Source organism: Argiope bruennichi, chromosome 9, assembly GCF_947563725.1.
Source record: "Argiope bruennichi chromosome 9, qqArgBrue1.1, whole genome shotgun sequence".
Lineage (NCBI taxonomy): Eukaryota > Metazoa > Arthropoda > Arachnida > Araneae > Araneidae > Argiope > Argiope bruennichi.
The window spans coordinates 57240704-57266923 of NC_079159.1; the positions used below are offsets into that span (position 1 = coordinate 57240704).

At 26.5% G+C, this 26220-nt stretch overlaps 1 protein-coding gene across 1 annotated transcript in view; it reads left to right on the forward strand.

The window, feature by feature from the left end:
* The first annotated feature begins 227 nt into the window (after positions 1–227).
* LOC129983924 (bridge-like lipid transfer protein family member 3B) overlaps positions 228–26220 on the forward strand; it is a 39237-nt gene continuing 13244 nt past the window's right edge. The window contains exons 1-15 of the mRNA XM_056093634.1: positions 228–467; positions 6382–6544; positions 7543–7581; positions 7981–8063; positions 8188–8296; positions 9744–9993; positions 12262–12428; positions 13043–13190; positions 16145–16240; positions 16337–16518; positions 17158–17509; positions 18266–18372; positions 18468–18539; positions 18794–19031; positions 21863–23076. Of these exons, the coding sequence (XP_055949609.1) occupies positions 424–467; positions 6382–6544; positions 7543–7581; positions 7981–8063; positions 8188–8296; positions 9744–9993; positions 12262–12428; positions 13043–13190; positions 16145–16240; positions 16337–16518; positions 17158–17509; positions 18266–18372; positions 18468–18539; positions 18794–19031; positions 21863–23076 (3264 nt within the window). The 5' untranslated portion in view covers positions 228–423. The remainder of the gene's footprint in view (positions 468–6381; positions 6545–7542; positions 7582–7980; positions 8064–8187; positions 8297–9743; positions 9994–12261; positions 12429–13042; positions 13191–16144; positions 16241–16336; positions 16519–17157; positions 17510–18265; positions 18373–18467; positions 18540–18793; positions 19032–21862; positions 23077–26220) is intronic.

The window sequence follows — 26220 nt, forward strand, 5'->3', positions numbered from 1 at the left end:
AATTAACGAAAGAATTTGTTATAAAATGCATCCTGCAGGTTAATTTATTTTGTATAATTTTTCAATTTGACATCGCAATTACTTTTAAATGCTACGGACGTATGGAAAAAAAAAAGCGTATGTATAATGTATGTATTATTTGATTCGAATTTTATCAAAAATCTTTTTTAAAGCTCTGCAGTCACGAGAACAGAAACTGTAACCGCATTTATGATCGTAAACATTTGTGCGTAGGGTTTCTATTTGTAATTTCTGACGGATGGTTTGCAAATTATGATTACCGTATTACAGGGATATTAACATACTTTTCCTTGGCCGAAGATTTGTAATCAATAATCATAAATTATGATGGACGCTGTAGGAAGTTTGTGGATTTTCGAAATCTGGATAAGGAAATTCAAATACTAGCCTAAAAATTACCTGATGGCTTCCATTTTTAAGAATCAAGTGCTCAAGCACTTGTCCAAGTAAGAACTTTTTTTTTTTCTTTCACCTTAAATATTTTCTTTCCTTTTATAAGATTTAGCCTTTGTTTAATTTAATATTGCAAACACATTTTCTGTCACTTATTTTTTTGCCCTTCACTTTAAAATAATTTTTTAAATCAATTTTTTCATTGACTGAAATTATCAATGATTCATTGAATTTTAGATAAATGAATTTCTTTCTATTTGCTATAAGATACACATTATTAATGTTTATCTTTGTAGATCAGATTTTTTTCTTAATAAATAATTATGATAGCTATTTTTTAACTATGCATTTGCAGTTATTAAACTTTGAAAATATATAATAGCAGATCAATGCATAAATTTTTCATATTTTTAAAACATATGCATTGCTTTTAATATATTGCAAACGCTTTGTATAAGGAAATTTCACATTATCTCTAACATAAGTTTTCCTTAGTAATACAACATTTGGCTGTATGCCTTAACAAAAATTGCTACTGCAACATTCATTGCAAGAGGAAATTTTTCTTTGAGTCATCTCCATTAATGATGGTGGCTTCTTTATTGAGTGTTGGTTTTTTTTCCCTTCAATGTTAGAAATTCACACATATTTGTATTAAAGCTTTGTTGATTACATATTGTAATCATTAAAAAAAGTTTCATGCTATGATTGCAGTTCTGATTCCTTATAATTCAGAAATTAGAATAACAGTGCAAAGAGTTATGCTCTTGTAAGCCACATAATCTATATAAATAGGTAGTGTAAATATTTTGTAAATCTGTTAGAGTGTATTACAGTAATCTGATTTAATGTTTTGAGTTCTAATCATATTTTTTGTATCTACACTTTAACAATATTCTTTGATTGAAAATTAGTATTATGGATTGTAACGATTTTTTTGGAGTCATTGAGAGTTACAAATCTACTTTTCATTACTAATTGTTTAATTTAATTATTAATAATAATTTAAATTATTAATTATTTAAATGATCCAGTTTTGTGATTCTTTTTTTATTTTATTTATGATTTAAATTTTCTTGCAATCATTATGGCATTTAAATTTTTTTTTTTCTCATTTTCAACTTATTAATGAATCAACTCCTTAAGATTCACTAGTTATTAACAAGTATTCTTATAATCGCATATTAGTGCAGTTGAAAATTTAATATTATAAGGGGGAAAAAAAAAGATTATTTACTTTATTATTTAACAGCCTATTTCCAAGGTTAAAAAAGCATTTTTATAAAATATTTATTTACATTTTAATTATTATATATGTTGTGATATTGAAATATTAAATGGACTGAATCATGTTTGCAATGCAGCAAAATTTTTCCTAACTGTTAAATGCCGTTTCTTTAAAATAATTTATTTTAAAATTCTAATTAATGTGAAATTGCATATTGTTTTAAATTCAAAATAACTTTAAAAGCAAAATAACTTTATATAATCTCAAAATCTTTATTACTAATAAAAATAAATGAGTGTGCAGGTTGACTGTTACAGGACAAACTGTTTACCTTACTGCTAACATATTTGGTACATATGGAGGGTAAGAATATGCATTTCGGAACAATAAAAATAAATGCAATTACTGTCTGTCCACGACAAGAACACTGCTAGACAATCGTCTATGTTTACGGCGGGCGTTATAGAAACAGGTTACTGGAGGAAGAGTTCATTTCGCAGAGGTAGAAATTAATTGAAGTTTCTTGCGTTGGCTCGTTTAGCGCCAAATTGGCGATATTTGGTATTATTAGTTTAATTCTTGAAAACAAATTAAAAAAATAATTCACTGAGCTGAAAATCATTTGCATACTCGGAATATTGAAAATATCTGATATTCCTGTTATATGTAAGCAAAGAACAAAACAAATCAAATAGAAAACCTGAATAATTATTTGTATGTCTAACGATTGCACAAGAAGAAAAAAAATAATTATGCAAAATCATGCATGACGAAACATTAATCGTCTTCATTTCATTTGTTTTAAATTTATAAAAGTTATTAATATCAAATTATCCGCAGCAAACGCGAGGTAATCTGTCTAATTTAAGATAAAAACTATAACATAATTAATCGTCATTATTTCATAATTTTTACAAAAGGTTGCTTTTATTCTGTTATAAAGTAAAATGTTCATTGTTAAATATGCTTGAAACCTTTTCAAATTTATATTTATTTATTTTTCTGATGTATATACTATTTCTCGAAACACAAAATTAATGATTGCCATACTATCAATTTTCAGATTTTTAAAAATCAAACTTTGTGCATATTGAAAATAAGTTACAAATCAATCTTTTTACAGCATAATTAATTTCGCAAAGTTTATATGTAAAAGTATTCTGAATTTGAAGATAATTATCAAGTGTTCATTCATGCACGTGCCAGATGTGCCGTACTTAAAGGAACCCAACTAAATAAGCCCAACATCGCTTTACATTATTCTACGAAACATGCAGTAAAAGTTTGTTTTTGTATTCCAGATTACCATTTAACTATTTCCCCCGGCTTGAAAAAGAAATACAATTATTTCAAAGAAAAATTTTTCTCACGAGCTGTCAATTCAAATAATAGAGTGATAAATGAGCTTTTCCTTTCAATGTATATCAGTAGTCATGAGCTCGAGCAATCAAGGATCCAAATTCCTACATTCTTCACTCCCAATGTTCTTCACATTTCTATTCAAAGCCCATCAATGCCGTTCGAGAATACTTATCTGCTACCGTTTGTGCACCTGAGTAGAAAGGAATCTCGTTCAATATTTTAATCCTTCTAACTCACATTAACGTGCATAAATTTGTAGATTCTTGGAATCATAAGCTATTGAAACAACAGGGAGGTGAGAAATCAAGCCTGAATAAATGACTATTTTTCTTTATTTTATTGGGAAAAAAAGTAATGCGCTACCTATAATATAATATTTTTTTCATACCATTATATAGTTGAATAATATTTTGCAATAAAAATTTAATAGAATTACTTCTAAACAACTGCATATACTCATTCAATTTATATATATATATATATATATATATATATATATATATATATATATATATATATATATATATATATATATATATATATATAATGGTATTTTAAACTCTAATTTCAATTTAATTAATTTCCAAGGTTTTATCTTAATTTAGCCCATAGTAACGTGCTTGTGATTTTAAAGTCTCTCCTTTCTTAAATTGAAAAGGCATTTTAAAGGATGTCAAAATTTAAGAGACAAAAAAATATTAAATAAGGAAATGCAGTTAATATTAACCAAAGAAAATATTAATAAAATATAAAAGAAATAAGCTAAGCGAATATAAAGATACGTGCAACTGCGACTAAAGCGAGAAGACGAATGAGCAACAGATTTTCTTTTATCGCTTCACATTCACGCCAAGAAAAAGAATACCCCCAAGACTTCTATCCGATTCCACGCATTCAAAATGGATAGTCCCTACCGGAACCCGTTTCTATAACGCCCGCCGTAAACATAGACGATTGTCTAGCAGTGTTCTTGTCGTGGACAGACAGTAATAGAAAATTCAGCTGAATTTTGGAATTTTTCTGCAATAACTTTCAAAAATATTATTGCAAAAAAAAAAAAAATTACCCATGTTCAAAACTTTTTTTAAAAAATATCTTTTTAACTATACAAATTTAATAATTGTGCCAATCTTTTCTGAATTTTAACAGTTAAAAACATTTTTTTTTGGCAGATTTCTAACTATAGATTACATTGTGGTCTAGAAATTCAAATCATTTCAGTATTTTATCAAATATTTAGTTTCATGATTTTTTTTCATTGTTGAAAGTTAAAGAAGATGGATTCAGTTTAATATTTGTGTAGTTTTCAAGGTGATTAAAAAAGTGAAGTATTAGTACTGCATAATTTGGAAGATATATGAACTGGATATTTGTCTTTTTAATAGTGGTATGATGTTGTGAGGCTGATATCCATTAGGGAATTACATGTACATGATGAACAAAACATATATAAAGCAGTTAAGAAAACACTGCTTTAATATCTGACAATTTTGTTAAATTATGGATATGAAGTTATATGAAAAAGCTTGATTTAAATGAAACCAACTTTAAGCAATACTTTCCATGAATCAGATGTTCTCCAAACACAAATAGTATTTACTATGAAACTATTAACTAATTAAAACATTTTTCCTTTAAAAATTAACTTTTATCGAAAATTATTTATTGTATATGAAAACTGTTTTATACCCTTCTGTTACAACACTTCTACTATGGTATTATTTTTGTAATTCTCAACTTTTATTTATTCTATTCAGTGTGTTAATGTATTTATTCTCTTTGAAATTTATCAATGAAAAAAATTTAGGAACTAAAGAAACATTTTTAATAAATTATAAAACAGGAGGAATTGAAACAAATTGAAATTATGATTAAATATAAATAAGCTGAGGACCCCTTTTCAAGAAGCTGGCAGTTTTATTAGTGATTTTGATGAATGCTCAAATAAGTTTTCCTTTAATGCAACTTTCATTTATTTACTAATTCATTGATTTTCACTTCCAACTTATCTTTGAATTCTTCATTTTTCTCATTTAGTTGCATTTGTCTTCTTTAGTGTGTATCTTCTACTTTTATCATGTTAAGTCTTCTTCCTTTTACTGATATTAAAGATTGAATCATAATTTTAATTTGGTCTTTATTGTTTACAGGCATAATTTTTAATTCTTCTAGATTTTTTTAAAAAGAATTTTGTCATTATTAGAATTATGTAAAAATTCCTTTTATCAAAACTTATTTAGCAGAATTTATTTTTTTATTAAAATACTATAGATAGTTTTATCTGAAAGTTATGTAAGGAATCTGAGTTTCTCTTGAAATATCTCTCAAATGTCTTTCAGATGGTCAATAATAAAGAAGTATCAAATAAGCAATAATATTTATTTGGTAACCCTTTACCATAGGGTATTGATTTTTATAGTGAAAAACTCTTATTAAATGTATTATGGGCATAGAAAACAATATGAAATTAAAAAAAAAATGTTTTAGGGATTTTTAAAAAAAAATAATTTAGTTTCTTAGTTACCTATTCAAATATTTTAGATTGTCCAGTTAATACCAATTTTAAGATGTAATCTGCAATTCAAAAGAAGTTTCAACTTTAATATTTATTAGCAAATGACATAAACAATACTTTTCAAATTTAAAAAGAATTAAATTAATATTTTTTTGGTATTTAATAAAATGTAGATTCACAACATAAGGACAAATTATTTTCTTTTGTAATTGATTATGAAAAATAGTCATGAAAAAAACCTTTGACAATTATGAAATTTGAAACTATTTTAATGGTGTATGTAGTTGGAAACATTGTATATTACTTTGCTTTTTTTTTTTTAAATTACATTTAAGTTTGAGTATTTTATTATAAATGTATAATTGGCTTATCAAAGAATTTTATTTTATTCAAGTATTCTTCATTACTAGGCAATTATAATATAAAATAATTTATAATAAATATCTTAACTATGCAATAAGTGTTGCTTGAATAATAATAATTTTGGAATATAAAAACTGTAATTAAAAAAATATTATTATTAAATAAATTTTGGTTAAAGATGTTTTAAAATATTTTTTAAAATTGAAATTGAATAGTTTATATTAAATTTATTTAAAATAAGTTTGAATTATTCTTATATTCAGTTATCATTCATTATTTTGCTTAAAAAAGTGCATAAGTTTGTTGAATAAGATAATGATAATGTGTTAACATGTATGCTGATTAAAAATTATTCTCAAGAAAAAATAAATCTGTATAGATTAATACAAACCAGCAAAAAATAATAATAATGTCTGTTTTCAGAATTTGAGTTTAAGACTTTATTTGTATTTAATAAACATATTATCTACCTACATTTTATACAATCGTATACTTATAGGTTTGCCAAAAATCTTTCTCCTGATAAATTGCATTTAAGTACTTTGAAGGGTCATGGAGAGCTGCGTAACCTTGAATTAAATGAAAAAGTTTTAACAGAACTCTTGGAACTCCCTGCTTGGTTATGTCTCACTAAGGCTACATGTAACTATGTCACTTTACAGGTACATTTTTTACATTTTATTATAATGACTCTTTGTTATCATTCTTGAATACAGAAATATGAGCTTAAAGTAATCAACCATGAATACTTTTTTTTTTAAGTTCATGGATGATTAAAGTCCTTGTGCATTAAAAAGAAATTTAGCATATTTTATTTGAGATAACTGCATCTAATTATCATTATTTTATTAATATTCCAAAAATTTTAACTGGATGATTTAGTATGTTAATGAAAAGTAGAATAATTTGCTTTTTAGTCTCTGCATTACTTTATTGAATTTTGGCTTCTTGATTTTCTATTGTAACTGTTAGGTACTATATTTGGCAATGGCAAATAAACACAATTTAATCCATTAAAGCCATAAATTTAATTAACAACATTTAAAGTACTTTTATTACTTGGTGAAGTAATATGTAATACAAATCTATGCTCAACTAAATCCAAAGCTTGAACTGCAGCAAGATCAAATAGAAATGACAACATTGACAATGTTTCTTCAGACATTTGTTTTAAATAATAATCAGGTATTTTAGCTGCTGTTGCCAAAGCCACAGATATAATGTATTTGAGCTCCTGTTGCTATTGTCATATATATAGTGATAAAATGACAAATTTATTTTATACCAAAGTATATATGATAATTAATGGCTTCAAACTAGTCCAATAAATTTAAAACAGCTTTGAAAGGAAAAGTTTTAATTATTATTTTTTAAATTTAAAGATGCTAAATTTATTTATTTAAGAATGAATTGTAAGGCAGAAAAGGTAGTACATGAAATGTTTTAAGATTTTTTTATTTTATATTTTTGGTTGCATAACTAATTAAATCCTTATAATTAACTTAATAAACTTCCATTTCTTATTAAGTCAATTTATTGAAATGCAATTTTTTAAAAGTAATATATCCTTCTATACTTTTTTTCTTTTTAATGAATAAGATATAAAAAAATTATTTTTTTCCCTCCAATTTTTCTCTGATATTTTCATTATTTTTTTTAGATATCTTGGACGAAACTAAAATCTGTACCTATTCATCTGGTAAGCATTAATAAAGTATTTAGTTAAAAAAAAAAAAAAAAAAAAAAAAAAATTCTTTCCTACTATTGAAAGCACTATAAGAAATTTTATTTTTTGTTTCATATTTAAAAATTTAAAATATCTTTTAAGATTTTTTTATTATATATAATTGTTAGTTAATTTAATTTTTTTTTTAAAATCAGGTATGATGTTATATTATGTAAAATAGTTCTGCTAAAAAAGAGAAATTTTCGTTTCCTGTTTAAAAAATGTTTATTATTAACAAAATTATTGATATATAAAATTTATAATAAATATTAAAAGTTTTATATTTTAATTCAGTGATTTTTGCTGCCAATTTTTATTAATTAGTATAAAATGTTGTTTGTATAATGATGCTCAAATGATGTTAATTTGTAGTCATTGGATGAAGTTGTCGTAGAAATGAAAACATGCGAAGATCTTCGTCCTCCCACTCCAATGACAAATGAAGCCAGTTATAAGTAAGTTCCATTCATTAATATTATTTAAAATTTGATTTAGTAAACAACGATTTTTATGCTTATATTTTTTTAAAAATTAGGAAATGAATGGCTTTATTGTTATTTGCTTTTATTTTCATTTCAGATCTGGTGGCAAATATGGATTTTCAGATCGTGTTATAGATGGTATGACAGTTGTTGTGAATTCAGTCATTATAAATTTCAGCTCTCCAGCATTTCAAGCTTCTTTTCAGGTAAAGGAAGAATTTTTAATATGAAGGATATGTTTTATATGAAATTTTTTTTAATTATAATAATCCTCTTATCTAATATTTTTTCAGAAAATGCATAAGAAAAGAGATTTAAATTTCCAATTTAATTCAAAGAGCAAATAGTATTATATTAAATCATAGCATTATTTTGAAGTGGTTAGAAAATTAGTCATTGTTTTCCCAAGAAATTATTTATTAATTAATTTAAGTTTGGAAAATAAATTTCATTTGAAATATATTATGAAAACACTAAATTGCTCTAATATGAATTTATAATAAGCACCAATGGACTTTGTTCAATCTATGCTAAATAGGACTGGTGTGTAATAGAATAATGTTATGTTTATAGAAGATTTTTCAATTTTTTTTTTTTTTTTTTTTTTGCTGTAGAATAATTTTTATTAAACTTATTAATATAATTGAATTTGTAATTAAAATGCTGCCACTTTAATAAGTAAGAATAAAACTTTATGTAATTCATATCAATAGCAAATTAAAATATCAAGTGAATTGCCTATTTTTCTTTGCAATATTGTAAATTTTTGAAAATTTTAGTTGAACAGTGAAAAAAATATTGCAATTAAGATGAAGAAACAGAGAATGAATCATATTGGTATTAACAGAAATGAAATGCAGAGGACGTACTTTAGTTGAATATAGTCTGTTAGTTATTCTTTTAAGGCTTTATTTAATTACAAAAATACTTTTTTTCCCACTAACATAAACCATTTTATAGACATCAAATCAGCTTTTAGAATTCAAATTTTTGTCTGTTTTTCTTTTAAAATGCTATTTTATTACAAAAATACTTATTTTCTTTCTTCTAATATGTTTTTTCATAGATATAAAAACCTACTTTTCGGATTTAGTGGGAGGTGGAAATGCTACATATTAGTTATTATGTAGATGAATTAAAAAGAAAATTTAACTGTACATAACAAAGCCTATATACTGTAAAAGATGGTTTTGATGTAACTATTGGAATTATTAGCAATATATGACATTTTGTGACAACTTGTAGCTAATCACATATGATATATCAAAATTTGAGAGCAGATATAGGTAACCTATACTGCACCAAGAAAATGTTTTTATTATATTAGATATATGGTATTTTATTATAACACTAACGATAATTTGGCAAATTTATTGATATTATATAATTATGTTAATATTTCATTTGCTTCACTGTTTTTTTATTTATTTAAATCCAATACAATTTTTTATTTGGAGTTAATTTCCATATTTAATATAATGTTCAATCTAAAAATGTCTTCATTAATCATTCAATTAATCTTCTTGATTAAGTTTAAAGAATTATGAAATTATCCAACAATTATTTATTTTATTAAAAAAATGAATGTTTTACACAAGTATTTTAAATGATATTTGGTGGAACTTAAAAACATTTTCATTAATTTTTTTATAGCTATCTCGAGTTGTTCTTGAGAGTTACTGTCCATTTTTCAAAAAGAAGGATCTTCGGTTATCTAGGATTAAAGAGCCTGATCGTGGTGAAGTATTGCTTTTCAAGCGTCTAGATTGGCAAGTGTTGCGTATAGAAGCTAAATCTAGTGATGATAATGCAAATGGATTATCTGGTCACATTCCCCTGACTCCTCTTCGACTGATTACAAATCAGGGATGTTGCAAAATGACTATAAAGAAAAAACTTAGTGGTGAGCACTTTTTGATGGAACTTTTTAGTTTTTATAATATGACTGGCTATCAATTTTTTTAGATACTTTTTCTTTTATGCTAAAATGTACTTCAGAATAAAATTATACTTTATTGATTAAATGTAATTTGTGTATAATATTTTTGTGTAAATAGTATAAACTGAAAGTAATGCAAATTATTAGCTAACTAAATGCATAAATACTTATGTTATGCATACTTATATGCATAAATGTCCATTAAACTGATTCTATTAAAACAAGTTTTATAATTACTATAATGTTGAATTCACTTCATCTGTTTCAGTACATTACTTTTTTTTTGTAAACAAACCATATTTATTTTAATCTGTGTATTTGCCATATCAGATTTATTGAAATAGGCAAATGTAGAAATCTCTGGGAAGATTTGTTGAATATATCCCACTCTCTATGAGTATTTCAATTTCAAGGATAGTTTTAAAAAATTACGTGAAAATGATTTCATTCCTTAAAAGGATCCTAGATGTGAATCTCATAGGCTAGTTGATGATGTTGAATTATAAGTAATGGTCAATTCAGATTCATATATTACCATAACGAAATAGGTGGAAAGCGTCATTGTCAACAAAAATGGAGTATTTGAAATGAATGAGAAAGATTTTTTATGCTGATGTGTATGCCCACATGAGCTTTCAGCTCAAAACCCTTAGCATAGAGAATTACTGCACTATTTATTGGTTGCATTAAACCTGGATCCTTTTTTTTTTTTTTTTTTTTTTTAAGAATAAAGACTGATGATATTAACTGGATTCTTTATGCTTTTATTTGACAGAAAAAAATAAACCAAAAGTAAATTGTATTCCCTATGGCAAAGGCCAAGATTCCACTGAAAGAAGAATATACTCATATTTGAAAAAAAGATGCAAATGTACCACTTAATCTACTTTTGAAAGTCATTCGGCAGAGAATGTCCATCTAGCATATTAATGCTCAACAGCATGTGGCCTTACTAACTTAAATAGAGTTTTATTCCATTTGGATAGAAAATTCTTCCTTTCCAACCGTACTATCTAGACATAACATTTTTTACATTATTAACTATTTAGATCAATGAAATTTCTTCCTTGATACAAAATTTTCTATAGTAAATATAATTAATATTTAGCAGAATTTTTTGAGACAGTAATTGAAAAGTTAGCTGAGAAATGGATAAAGATATAGAAAATTGTAGGGATTATATCAGCGATTCATTTTTTTCACCAGTTAAATATTATTTTTTTAACTTTTTTATTAACCTAATAATTATAGACTATATGTTTCATATTTTTTTCTATATTCATTTTAAAAATGTTTAAGAAGTACTTGTTCTTAAAAAAATAATTTTAACCAGCTTTTTTCCCTTGGTATAATAATTTGTTTTTAAAGATGTTGTTGTTTCTAATGGCACTTGCCATGGACAAGCTCACTGGCGAAATCAGCGATTTTAAGCCGAGGGTGCGTCTTTTGTTTTTTAGTAGTGCCAACTAGGGCCAAGAGTATATCTTAGCTACTCACACATCACATTTACTTGCATAGCCCCTTTTTACAGGGGGGGCACATTCTCACATCTCACAGATAGAACAGATGAAGAACAACCATGATCGAACCGGGACTCGAACCCAGGATGCCCAGATCATGGGGAAGACGCACTACCCCTATGCCAGGACGATGTAAAAGATGTAATACTATCTATTAGGGTTTAGATTCTATGCACTGTTTAGATTCTAAATGCTTCAGAAATAAAAGAAGCTTTGAATTTTTCTTCAAATTTGTATTAAAGTTTAATATTCTAAATATGTCTTTAGGTGAACTATTATAAACTTATCTACTAAAATATTTGTATTTTTAATTAGTTACTCTTTATTATAAATATTTTTTACTATTTAAAAGAACATCCAATGAAATTAAAATTAACTATTTACGTTCAGCTCTTTCATTATTTATATTTCAAAACTTACGAATACAGAAAAATTTGATACAAAATCTGTATTTAAAGCATTTCTTAATAGGCTTAAGGAATAATAAATGCTATGAAATCTATAAACTTCTATGAAGTCATTGAGAATTACGTACATCCGTTTCAAAAATTAAATTCTTTTAATTGATAAAAGTAAAATAAAACCTTTACTTTAATTAAAACTGTTATTTTTTAACCTTATATGAAATCTGTAGTACCCTAACCTATATTGAAACCTAATATACTCTAATTATGACTGCAAATGTATATATAATTGCTTTATTTAATCATAGATTGCAGTGTCATTGGATCTCGACTCATTTTTGTATTGGATGATTTGTTGTGGGTCCTCACAGATGCACAGCTAGTAGCTGCTCTTCATTTTGTACAGTCATTGAGTGGGTTAGTGCAGAAAGCTACTGAACTTGAACAAAAACGAAAAGCCAAGCAGAAACTTGAAGTAAGATATTTCCTTATTTCAAACATCTATTGAAAGCTGTTTGTAGATTTCCTTTAAACAACGCTGCAAAATGCTTCTCTGTGTGCATTATTTTTGAATTATAATTTTGTGAAGTATTTTGATGTGGTACATTGATTAACTAAAGAATGCACTTATATTAATATAACAAAGATTCCAATGAACTTTGAGGAATTTTTCATTTATATTACATAATGATGTTCCTTTTGGTAAAAATAATTTGGTTTTGCTGATTAATACCTTAATTTAGCCCATTATTCACTCCTTTTTTAAAATGATATACTTAATTATCATAATCTTACACTCAATTTATGGTTTGTTTTATTTTATTCCATTCAAATTTTTGAAATCTTATCTTATATTTTGAATGCTATTATAAAGCAGCAGCCATATCTTGTAACAGTTTTTAATGATACTCAAAATGGTATTTTCAATGAAGTTATAGATTTAGAAATTGCATGTCTATTTTGTATTATAATAAATTTAGCTGAGTAAACAAGCCTAAAATCTGTAGTTTATTTAAATTTATTTAATTAATGAAAGTTTTTAAATAAATTTTCTCTATTGCTATTTTTTAATATTTATTTTTCATTTAGCAACAACCAGATAAACATGTCTACAGTCACTCGAAATCTAGTACTCCTTTGAGCCCAGCATTTTATCGTCATGATGTTGTTGAAACTTCGTATCATGTTTTGTGTAGTAGAATTGATTTACATTTATGTGATGATATGGATCCAAAAGGTTTGTTCTTTATGTGCACGTGTGTTTATATATATATATATAAATTCTTTAACAGACTTACTTAATTTTTGCATATTCACATAATGACTTTAAATTTACTTTGTTTTTGAAAGCAACAATCAAAAATATGAGTATTCTAAAATTTCATAGTTTATTAATACTTTCATATTATTTAGATATTCTTTGTTTCTCATAGTTTAATTCACTAGTATAATTATCTTATTGAATAGTGCAATTTTTCTTATTTTTATTCATTCCTGCATTTTTGAAAAGCTTGTTTGATGTCAATGTTGAAAAACAAATTTGTAATGAATGTTCTGGCTTTATTATTCTCTTACATTAAAAAATCTGAAGATTCATCAAAGTTTAGATGTAACATAATTCCATATAGTTATCTGCATAGTTCAAAATTTAACTAAAATTTTTTAATTAAAGATACGATAAATTAAAGAATAAGATTTTGCATATTATAATTAAATAACTAATATATAGGACATTGCTCAGCAATATATATATTTGTAATGATATTTTAAACTCTTAATTTAATCCAAATAAATTTCCAAAGCTTTATCTTAATTTAGCCCATAGTAATTTCATTCTCTTATTTCCTAATCCAATTCCACTTTCATTACTTAATTAATTCAAGAGAAGCTTTATAAAATTGCTGAATCGGCTAAACACTGACACTTTCACACGCTCTGCATGAAGGGACAAAATACTGCTGACCTTACAAATTCTTCTAAAAGATCCCTGTGTTTGTTTCTCTTGCTTTTTGATTGACATGTCATGGAAATCCCTATTAAAACATCACAGTATATAAGACAGGGATAATTTGTTTCTCCCTCTTTTTTTAAGCCACCTTTTGCCTAAACTGTTGCTGTGAGCAGACGTGCTTGTCTGCACCAGCTGTACATAAACATGCCTGCCTGCCTCCTGGGAGAGAAAATAAGGCAAAAACTTCAATAATGAATCTTTCTGTCTTCGAAACTGCATTCTGCTTTGAACAAAATAATGCATATATATAAATAAATCTCATTTCACGGTGTTAATGTTCGTACTCCTCCAAAACTGCTTGACTGATTTTTATGTAATATTTTATGTGTATTTGGTAGGTATGAGAATAGGTCGTAAAGTATATTTCATAACGCTAGGTAATTAGGGTGTCCTTATCCAAAATTTTGTTCTATTTTTTTTTGACAATTTTTTTTGTATTTTTTTATTTGGCATCAAAAATACCTATAACCCCAAATTTTCACCCTCCTACCCTCATCCTCCCATTTTTTAATCGCGATTTTAGTATTTTCGTATGAACTGTATCTAAATAATTAATTCGTCGTTGGTATTTCTATGACTGATGGCACTACTTCCGCCTCATTGAACTTTCACTCACACATGCATTCATTCATTCACAAGAAGCGTCGCTTCATTTCTGCATTTGTTTTGTATCACAACGCAATGCGTGCAAAATTTTGTACGATTTGATTTAATTCATAAAAAATATATACGTGTTTTATGATTGTAAGAAGGTTGGAAAAATACTAAAAGAACAAATATCGGTATACTGTTTTTCATCAGTAAGTACAAAATTTTTGTTTATTTGTGTGTGTGTATTACTGTAAACAATGCCAGCAAGACGCAAAAGGTGCCCATTGAGGCATGAACAAAAAATCATTTACGACTGCATTATGTATGTCAATTTTGGCATGGTGGATCAAGGTGGATTATTTTTTTTCTGGATGCAACAGGTGGAACTGGCAAAACATTTCTCATTTCGCTAATTCTTGCCGAAATTCGATCTAATAATGGCAAATTGACATTGTATCATCTGGCATTGCAGCATCTTTATTGGATGGAGGCAGAACAGCTCATTCAGCATTTAAGCTGCCACTGAATATTTAAAATAACCCATATGCAGTGTGCAACATAAAAAAAACAACAAAAAAAACAAACACCAAGGCTGTGCAATGGTACGCGATTGGTCATTAAAAAGTTGATGCAAAACGTTATTGAAGCCACCATTTTGAATGGCAAATTCCAAACTGAAAATGTTTTGTTGCCATGAATTCCAATGATTCTCACAGACGTGCCTATTGAATTCAAACACGTTAAATTTCCTATTAGATTGGCATTCGCAATCACAATCAATAAGTCACAAGGCCAAACGATTTCTGTATGCGTCTTAGATTTGGGTACACCATGTTTTTCACACGGACAGTTATACGTGGCATGTTCTTGCATGGGCAAACCATCGAGTTTATTTGTGTTGGCTAAAGGCAGATTGACAAAAAATTTCGTACACTTAATTGCTCTTTGAAATGAATATTGATTTTCTTTATTTCATTTTTATACTTTAGGATAAAAAATATATTACTTTTTTCACTTTTTCTTTTAACTTTTAAGCGATCAAATAATGTATATGTTCGTTACATTAATGAGAAACATTGTATTGAGAAAATGAATGGTTGGTGTTTTTTGTTTTTATCAGCGATCATTATCTACAGAGCCCCCTTATTCTTTCAGTCATAGATCGCATCCCCACACACTTACAATACAACACACTTTAATTAACAATACACACTTTAATTAACAACCAAAATATTCACTAGAAATAATTAATATGGCAGAACAGTGTTTGCCAGGTCAGCTAGTATATATATATATGTCCTGTCTGATTTTAGTTTGTGAGTTAATTTTAGCAATAATTAATACAATCTCGTGTGTATTACAAACTGTGTCTTATAATTTACTTAAATTTCGTGAAAGAGTTTTTTTTATAGCATATAATTATGTAAATTATATTGAGGATTGGTTTTTGTGAGCTATAAATATTAAGAGAAAAAAAACTGTATGATAATATAATTGGTGTCATTAAATTTACTGTTTTTTTAATAACTGAGCATGACCCCCCCCCTTTTTTGCTTCATTATTGTAATATATCTTTTACTCTATTGCAGATGGTCGATCTCAACATGCTAATCTCAAAAATGGAGGAGCATTACAAGTATCACTAGACAAATTAATAATGGATTATTATCCTTACCATCGTGCATGTAAGTTTAATGTGAAAATATTATTTTCAATTTGTATCGTTATTAAAATATTATTTATTGCCTGTGCAATATTAATATAATGAATTCATTTTGTAGTTTCAAGTCGAGAACATTGGCTGCATTACTCAGAACCATCTTCTAGTCGTAGTACTTGGGTTCAGCAACTTTTAACATTATTTAATGAAAAACTACAGAGTAAAGTGGATGTAAATGCCACTGGAGAGTCTGTTTATACCAAAGAAAGCCCTAAACACAATATTTCTCCTTCAGCTGAAACCGTAAGTGTGTATGGGTTGTAGTTCAGTTATTTGAGGATATTTTAATGAAATTTTCCTTGCTAATAATAATTATAGTTATGTACTTTCATTTATATGCACTAAAATTCATTAATGGTTTTTTGTTTTACTGTTCTTTACTCAATGGTAATTTAATGAGGATTAATTTTAATGAATAATAGATTAGAATAATAAAATTCAAGTTTCTAAATGCTTTAACAATGATATCAAATTTGTTATAACAAGGTCATTAGCAATTCAAATGCATATTTTGTTCCTATTAATATTTTGTATTTTATTTTGAATTGTTTTCAGTGTGACGTTGAATTTGTTTTCAGCCATACTGAATAGTTTATTTGTGTTTGCTTCAGAAATATATTTTAATTACTTTTATGATTGTGCTTTTTATTTTGATAATGGAATTCTGATGAGCTTATATTTTAAAAATTGTTTAGAAATAAAATATTTCTTGAATGGTTTTAAATGAAAGCATAAGCATGTGATGTATTGATTAGAAGTTACTTCTTTAATGAAAATAAATTGTGCATATCTTATCTTTTAATAGTTGAGTAAAATTTTCTTTTCCAGCATTGTTTGGTGCCATTGCTATTTGCTTAAATATTTATTTTTGTAATTCTATAGAATGTTACTGACTCTCCAACTTCACCTGATGAAAAGCCATTATTGACTAGAAAAGCCAGCACCATTAGTAATTCTTCTGGGACTCTGACTCCTGATGTGTCTCGTAAAAGCATCAGTGGATTGAGTCGAAAATCTTCTTTACAATGGAATTATCGTTACCTAATGTCCAGTTGTTTTGTTTTAAGGCTGGAGGATATTGTTGCTTATAAAGTTTCAACATCCACATCATCTCGTACTCGAGCTATTGAAAGATTTCTCATTTATAATAAAAGTGCACATATGCCATCAGATATAAAGACCATACATTTAGAGCAAACATCTTATTATTTACCTGGTGAAATTGATTTTCCTGGTAATAAATATTTCTCATTTTTTAAAAATTTGTATAATAATTATCAGTAACAATTTTTTTTAGTTCAAAGTTTCCTAATTCTTTTCCAACAGTATATTAAATTTTTAATTTATGAATAAATTAATTAAAAGATATTTCATTTTATTTAAAATGTATTTTTAACTATAGGACAATCTAACTGAATGATAGGATAATAGATAATATAATAATAATTGATTGGATACTTAGTTTTTAATTGAAGAATAATGTTTAGTCTTTTTTTAAACCTTTTTCTGCAAATTCAGAATTTTAAAAAATTTAATTTATTAATGTTCCAAAATTGTTATGGAATAATTTATTACAAAAATAAAAATGACCAAACTGATCATATTTATATAACTTATGCTAATTTCTTCTTTTCTTAAAATCTTAATCAATAATTGTGTATCAAAATCATAGCTTCTATGATTTTATTGTTTTGAAATTTCAAATACACTAATTAATCAATGTTTATTGATTTATCAGATTAAAAGTAGTTTGTGAAATAATTTAATTTTTCTTTCTTTTAAATAATTTTTTAAGTGGAATTTTAAAATCATATTAAGAACTGCTGCTATAAAAAAAAAAAAAAGTCTCCAAGGCTTTATGCATGTGCTGAAATATACCAAGACTTAATAATTGCATTATACAAGCATTATTTTGACTCTTCACGTTTTATTTTTATAAACTATTTGTATGTATAGTACTTAAAGAATATCTCATATTATTTTCTTTCAGTTCCATCTCCTAATTTATTTCTGCATATTGGTCCCTTGAAATTGTATTTGGATACTCCAACCATACTTTGGATAAATGCTTTTTATCTAAATTTACAAAAATGTTTGGTATGTAATAATTTGTCGGCTTATAATTACTTCATCCAACTTTATAATCATCAGTATTTTATGTGTGTGTATATATAAATATTTATATATTTTAGATGTCTTTAAAACTGGGTGCAACTGAAGCGCCATCCTTTGTTAATATTAGAGTTGAAGCCCTTCTACCTCAAGTAATTATAAATTTTTATTATTTTCTTCATAACGATTAATTTACTTTTGCTTGCTCTTTATGCCATTAAGTTGTATTTGTTATTCTTTAATTGTTTGAAGTCTTCAAAATCTGAAAGTTTTTACTTTATATAGTTTTTTTTTTTAAATAGAAAAAAAAATGTTTTTAAACAAAATTATACATTAAAATAAAGATTTATTTATTTTATCCAGCAAAATGAGACTTCCAAATTGATATTGTGAATTTTATTTATAGATTGTAATTCCAAGTGATGCGAACTCACCTACTCAACCTGATCGACCAAGGACTTTACAGCTTCAGTCTTCTCGTACCATTGCTACAAACTGCCGCTTAGGAGATCACACTACTCGCAGTGATTTGAATGAATGTCTAGAAACTTTCAGCTCAGCCGAAATGTTCTCAAATACTTCCAAGTTTCCATGGAAAAAAGATAAGAAACCTTTGGCAAATGCATTTTTTGATCACGTTATTGGTAATTATCATTTATGATTTCTCAAATATGTTTTAACATTTTATCCTGTATTAGTTATCTTATTAATTTATATATAAGATATATCCTTACTTTAAAAAAACTGATCTTGGGCAAAGCATCTGTTCTCTGGTGTCTACTTTTTGGAATTATAAATTTGTATTGTAGAATAAAATCTAATCCTTATAATAGTAAAAACAATCATATGGATTTCTGGATCCTATATATTTACAAATTCTGTATGTATATAAAGTTCTCATGCTCATTACATATAATTATGTAGAGCTAAATTATAGAAATATGCACATTGTAAAAATATATGCACCACTTTCAAATATGAATCGTCATTTTTAATTAGAAGTACAGTACACTCCCGATTATCCGCGGAATTAGGTGGCTCAGCCGCTGCGGATTACAAAAATCGCGGATAATCCGAAAAAAGCTAAAAACGGGTATAGCAAAAGAGAAAACAGTCATTCCAACCTTGAAACATCGTTTTATGTACAATAAAACGTAAAATAAACAGCAGGAAATGTTTAACTAACGCTTAATATTTTAGTATATCACTCAAAACTAACCTAAAATGCATTTTGTTAATGAAAACAGAAAAGTGCTTTGTACTTATGAGAGGCGTCAAGAATACACAGAAAAATTAATACATATGTACTGTTTTAATACTGTAATGTATTATGTAATTACAAAAGCATAACTGTAAAACTACACCTTTTTGAAGAAATCAGTCATTTGTGTTTCCTTCTTGCTTTGGAAACATTTTCTCTTTGCTTGGAAGCAAAAAAAAAAAAAAAAAAACTTAGTTCAGCAGGTGTGGATAATTGGGAGTCTACTGTAACTAAAATTTCCCAATATACACAGTTGGTAATCACTTTATTTTATTCCGCTCTCCTTTGAAACATATAATCCAAAGTTTCATTTGCATACTGTTCTTTTAGTAAAAAAGAACATTTTCTACTTCTCTTCTAAACTAAATAGAACCCTAGCTTGATTTAAAAAAATAGAATAGTAAGCTATGATTATGAAAATATGTCTGCTACCAATTTTGTTTCGAAAACAAACCTATTGGTTGAGGAAATTTAACTTTTTGCCATCACATTCCTTAGCATTTTATATATGTAACTGAAAAAAAAAAAAATCTGATGATAAATTGGACTGGGCAGTTTTGAGATTAGAATTAAAAATTATATAATTTTTTATTCACCGAGAACCTAGAATTTCTTTATATTGATATATCTCTTCAAATAGATTTATTTGAAAAAAAAGTATGAAAAAATATTAAAATCATTTAAATTAATATACAGCCATTATTTATGTTTTTTCTTTGTGAGTGGACCATATAGGTAAATTTATAAGAAATGTATTAGCAAATTATATTTCTGTTACTGAACTGCTCACAAGCAGAAATATTAGGAATAATGTAATAATTTTGAAATGAAAGTCTGATATTTCTTATGAATTACTTTCATTCCAATATTTTTTTTATCCTTTATACTAAATTTTATGAAATTCTTTTCAGTTGAAATATTCTGAGAAGGGACATTTTATTATTAATTCAATAATAAAATTTATTTTTGCTGTGTATCAATAAGAATACATTGCTATTTGCTTCTATTCAGATACTTTATTATTCCATATGATGTTTTTATAATTTTTTTTTTATTTTTGCTCCACTTTATATTAGATATTATTGATTGTTAAAAATTGCTATTGAATTGCATTATTTTTAAAATCGTCTAAATCATAACTTATCTTAGTCCAAATGGAATGGACTTGTAATCTTTAACAATATTTATTACTTTTGACAACTAGTAGTTTGGCTTGAAATAGTGGTTATTCTAAATTTCAATTAAATCTTTTTCACTTAATGTGATATTCATGATGCTAAGAGCATAGATTTTTAAACTCTGAGTTAGAACAGATACTTACATTCTGTTATTTTAGTAGCCTTACATCTATTCTGTTTATGAACAACCTCCTATAAAGAGTCATGTGACATGATGTATCATTTCCCTAAATATCATAATTTCTCCTCCCCTTCCTCATATAAAATGTACAGTTGTTTCCTATGTTAAAATTGTGAGGCACATTATTTGTATTATATGATCAAGCCCAGCAGCAATTTAGCTAGATTGAAATAACTGATGGAAAATAAAATAAAAAAGAGCAAGTCTAATATTTCAACATGTTTGATATATTGCATAATATCTAAGAGACTTTTGTTAATAGATTTGACAAAAAAACTCAATGAAATAATGTAAAAAAGTAAAAACTCATTTCAATATTTTAAAGGATATGAAAAATAAACACCACTTTCATCCTTTAGCTTTCAATAATGAAAGCAAAACATACAATTGTATGTTTGTAGAAATAACTAAATGATTTAAATTTTATTTTAACAATAAAATTATTGTAGCAAATTAAGACTAAAAAATTATCTTTAAAACACTATCAAAAACTAAGGAAATTAAACGCTCAACAACTAAATTGGTATCAATAAAAATATAAAATTTTGAATTTTATGATGATGTAAAAACCATTTTGTGTGACTATATTTCTGGAAGGAAAGTTATTGATGAAAAATGTCAAAACTTTATTTTAATTAATTGAACTTTTAAAAAAGTTTGTCATTGCAGATTTCCCCTTCCTAAAATCTATTTTTGCCGAATTTAGTATCTCAACAATATATCCTGTAGAAATGTTAGCAAAAACATTCAGCATTTATCTTTATTATTAGTAGAGATGTATTAATATATAGAATATTTTTAACAAATATAAAGTTACTTTTAAATTAAAATCTTTCTAATTTTATCTTTTTTCAGGTAAAGAATCTAATATTAAAGGTCAGTCATCAAAAGGAATTTTGACTGAAGCTACTGAAGTTTGGAGTATATATTTAGATCCATTTTGGGCCGAATTTACCGTATGTGAGTCAGGGAGAACAAGATTGCAACCATTTATTGATCCTTTGCCAATCACCCTATGGTTTTATAGCTCTCAAAAGCCTGAAGATGTTTTACGATTATCATTAAATAAAAAAGAACCGGATAACTTTAAAATGTGCTTGCCAAATCTTCAGCCTTATGTGTGCCAAAATCATGTAACAAGTGATGAAGTAGATACACCTTACACAAATGTTAGTAATTTAAACAATAATGAAGATGAAGACGAAGCAGATGTATATTTATTAATACATGTAAATTCTTTGGTGAATATACAGTTGTCTCACTTTCAATATTTATTTGTGTTACGGGCAGCTGATATTATTACTGACATGATGGAAAATTTAGAAATTGATACTAGCACTATAATAAAAAATAAACCTGTATTATCAGTTTGTACCTCTGCCTGGATTCCACAAATTGAGTTATCATTAGTTTTAAGAAATTTAAATCAAATGTCTGCTACTTCAGATTCTGTTGATTTAGCTTCTCTTCAAGAAGATTGCTCTAGTACAAGTGATATTCAACCAAATTTTGGGCAAAAAATTCTGCAGTCTAAAAGCTCCCTCTCTGTCGGAGAGTGTGATCCTCCTGCCAAGAAATCAAACCAAGATAATTTGTGCTCTGGTATACTAGATGACTGCTGCATAGAAAATGGGCTGCCAAAATCCTGTAGTGATTCATTGCTCAATTGCCATTCCTCTGGCTCATCTCAGGGGGTGAACACACCAGTTCAAGAAGCTCAACCTTCAATTGCCACTGAATCAATTCAGAGGGGTTTCCAGACAGGCACATCTGCTATGAAACGAGGTTTGTGCTCCCTTGTTGCAAGTATTGACTCTGCTTTGACCAAAAGTGATCATTTTAGTTCCATGGATGGAGATTCATCATTTCCTGATGATGATGCAGTGTCTATTAGAAGCGATGTATCATCTGATATGGATCAGTTTGTGTTGGTGAACCAGGATGGTTCATTGGAAGATGAATTTTTCCAGCATGCACGGCCTGAAATTGGTGTAGATGTTGCCAGTAAGATGAGGGAAAATTCTATCATTAGTAATTATACTTTGAATAGTGAGAAGAAAAAGGAAATGGTAAGTTATATTACATCGTATTAGAAGAATAATTAAAATATTTTTCTGTTCTCTTTGTTTGTTTAGAAATTTTACTAATCCTATTTATTTTCCGATCAATATTTATACAAATAAAACTGAAACCCTAATTTTTTTGTGCCAGACAGGAACTATGCTAGTGATTAGATTTTCTTCAAATTTTGCTCAAAAATGCCCTGAAGCAGTAGGGACGCTTTTTGGAAAATATTATGAAAATTAATTAGATAGGTAATTTTTTATTAATTACTATATTTCCATTGGACAGGTGCTACTAAAAAGCGTGATCTGTTCAATAAATTCAATTTGTAAACAGCTGTACTTATTCAAGAATGAATTTCTAAATCCAAAGAAAATTAATAAGCAGTATTTACTTTATAGTAGTCAACACATTTCAAACACTGAAGAAAAAAAAATTACATAGATTTTTTTTCTGTATTTTTATAATTTCTTTTGCCCTTGTTATGAACACATAGATACCTTTTTTTTTTTTTTTTTTATCTTTCCTTAAAACAGTTTCTTAAACTTTCACTAAAGTATTCGGCAGCATTCTTCCTATAAATAATATAATGTTAAAACTAACTCTTTAATATATATATTTTTTGAAATTATATGATGATAATTATAATTTTTTTTGATATTATAATTCGAGTTTTTTTTAAAAACATTTAAGATTAAGATAAGATTTTGAAAATATTTAAGATTTATATTAAGATACCTGATGCAAAAGGTATTGTTTAGCACTCTGAAAACTGAATTCTAATTAAAAAAAGTGTAGAAAGTTTTTTGAACTATGTTCTTTCTCTTATACATCATCTTAAAGGTAGTTAGAGTAAATTTAACTCATTTAAAGAGTGGTAAAATATTGAAAGAGCAAATCGAGTAAACATAAGCCTGATCTTGCAATACTGAATGAAACACGGTTACATTAAATTTGTTATTATAAACAGTGCATTTTCAGTAGATATGATAAATTTTTCTTTTCTTCTTTCCTGTAACTACTTGAAGTTCAGAATTGATCATTACTCCTTTTTCCTGAATTAACAATTGCTATTAGTTTTACTATGCAATAATATCTCAAAATTACAGGAGGCAATTACAGGTAATGAAGAGTACAAGTTGGATTTCTGCAAATAGGAATCTGCTTTTATATATTATTAATTAAAGGCAAAAGCTATAAAAACACTTGCTTAGAAGAAAAATATATATATAAAAAATATAGTTTTATAAATATTCATACAAAATAGTACATATCAAAATAAAAGTATGTAAAAAGTTGCTTTGCTATTGATATTTCATAAAATCTAATAGGTTTTTTTTAATAATTTCATGATCCACTCCCTTTCTCATGAAATTTCTTCATTGCAAGAAAATAATTTCTTTGTCCCTTATCTTATAACTGAATATTTTCTTTATTTGAGTCTGTTGTTACCAAAATTTATAATTATCTTCAACTCAGCTAAGATCTTCTACAAGTTTGTAATTCATCATTTGCTTTTCTGGATCCAAAATACAGGTTTTTATAAGGGTGGTTTGTTCATGACTCTTAGTAAATTCAATGACTGTTAGCTGTTTGCTTTGTGAGTTCAACAATTTATTGACAATATTATTAATACCTTCAAAAACTAATTTTTTGGTAAGACAGGCAGTTTTTATTATTATAATACGATCAATGTGTATGTTATAAGATTTTTTTTATTTCTGAAGTTAGTATTTATGTTATATTCTAAAATAAGAAATATTCAAAATGAGAGTGGAGATTTAAATGCCACATAGCATTGAATTTGTATAAATAGGGATAGCACTGTACTCATTATAATGGTACAATAATTTTTAAATAGATTCCTTATAGAAAGACTACAATTGCAATGGTTCCCAGGGCACGAAAATTTTTTACAGCTTTTCATGGATCATGGTCTTTAGAGCCCATACCACCTTTTGTTCAAAATTTAGTTATCTATGTTTGCTCATATTAGCTAATTAACTAGATAGCTAAAATAAATTAGGAATATATTGTAAGAAATAAAATAAAAAACTTTGGATGAATTTGTAGATGGGCCATTTAGCACAATGGGTGTGCAAATGGAGGTGTATTGAAATTTCCATTTTGGTGTAACTTCCTTAGTACTGAAGATAGAAAAATGAATGAAATTAGCTGAATTAGCATCTCATTAAGATGAACAACTTTTGTATTTAAAATTTTTTGATAATTGCAATTGCTTTGGAATTAGGGTTTAAAAAGTGATTTTCAAGTCCTAATTTTGATTGTTTCTAACATTTATGCAAATAAAACTTTTACCTTTATTTCATTCCCATTCTTTGAAACTGCATACACATGGACTAAAGATTAAAAGTTTGATTAAAACTAATTAAACAAAAATGCAGAAGGGGGAAGATATAATGGCAAGATTATATAAAAATGATAAAATTTCTGGAAGCTACATACTTTTTCCAATTCTTTTGTATATATTTCATCATAATATTTTTCTTTGAAGCGAGAATGTGAATCTGTTCATTTTATTTCTTTGATAAAAGAGGAGAATCATATAACAGCTTTCCCATCAAGGTAGAAAAAATTCTAGTCAAATCTATAAAATTTACCAAACTATTAATATGATAAGAAATTAAAGAAAACATTAATACATTTAGTGATTTATTTTTAAAAAAATTACAACTTGGCATCATGCACCGCTATATGCCTGATTCTCCTGTATGGCCATTTTTTCTTTTAAAATAAAACAAATTATTTTCTAAAATATTTTCTTCTTGACAATACGCAAAAAAGCAAAATATTTCTGAGACACTCACTGATTATGGAATCTCAAATGAAAAATATGTCTAAATCTGACAAAATTTACCAAATTAACTAATATAAAAAGAAATTTAAAAAAAATTAATAAATCTGGTGAATTATTTCTTTAAAAAAATTACAACTTCATATCATAACCCGTTATGCATTCAATTCTCTTATATGGCGATTTCTCCTTTTAAAGTAAATCAGTTATCTTCTAATGTATTTTTTTCATGAAAATTTGCACAAAAGCAAAAAATTACTCATGCACTCACTGATTATGGGATCTCATTAAAAATTAGGGATTCATTTGAAATGTATCAGATGTTTGTTTCTTG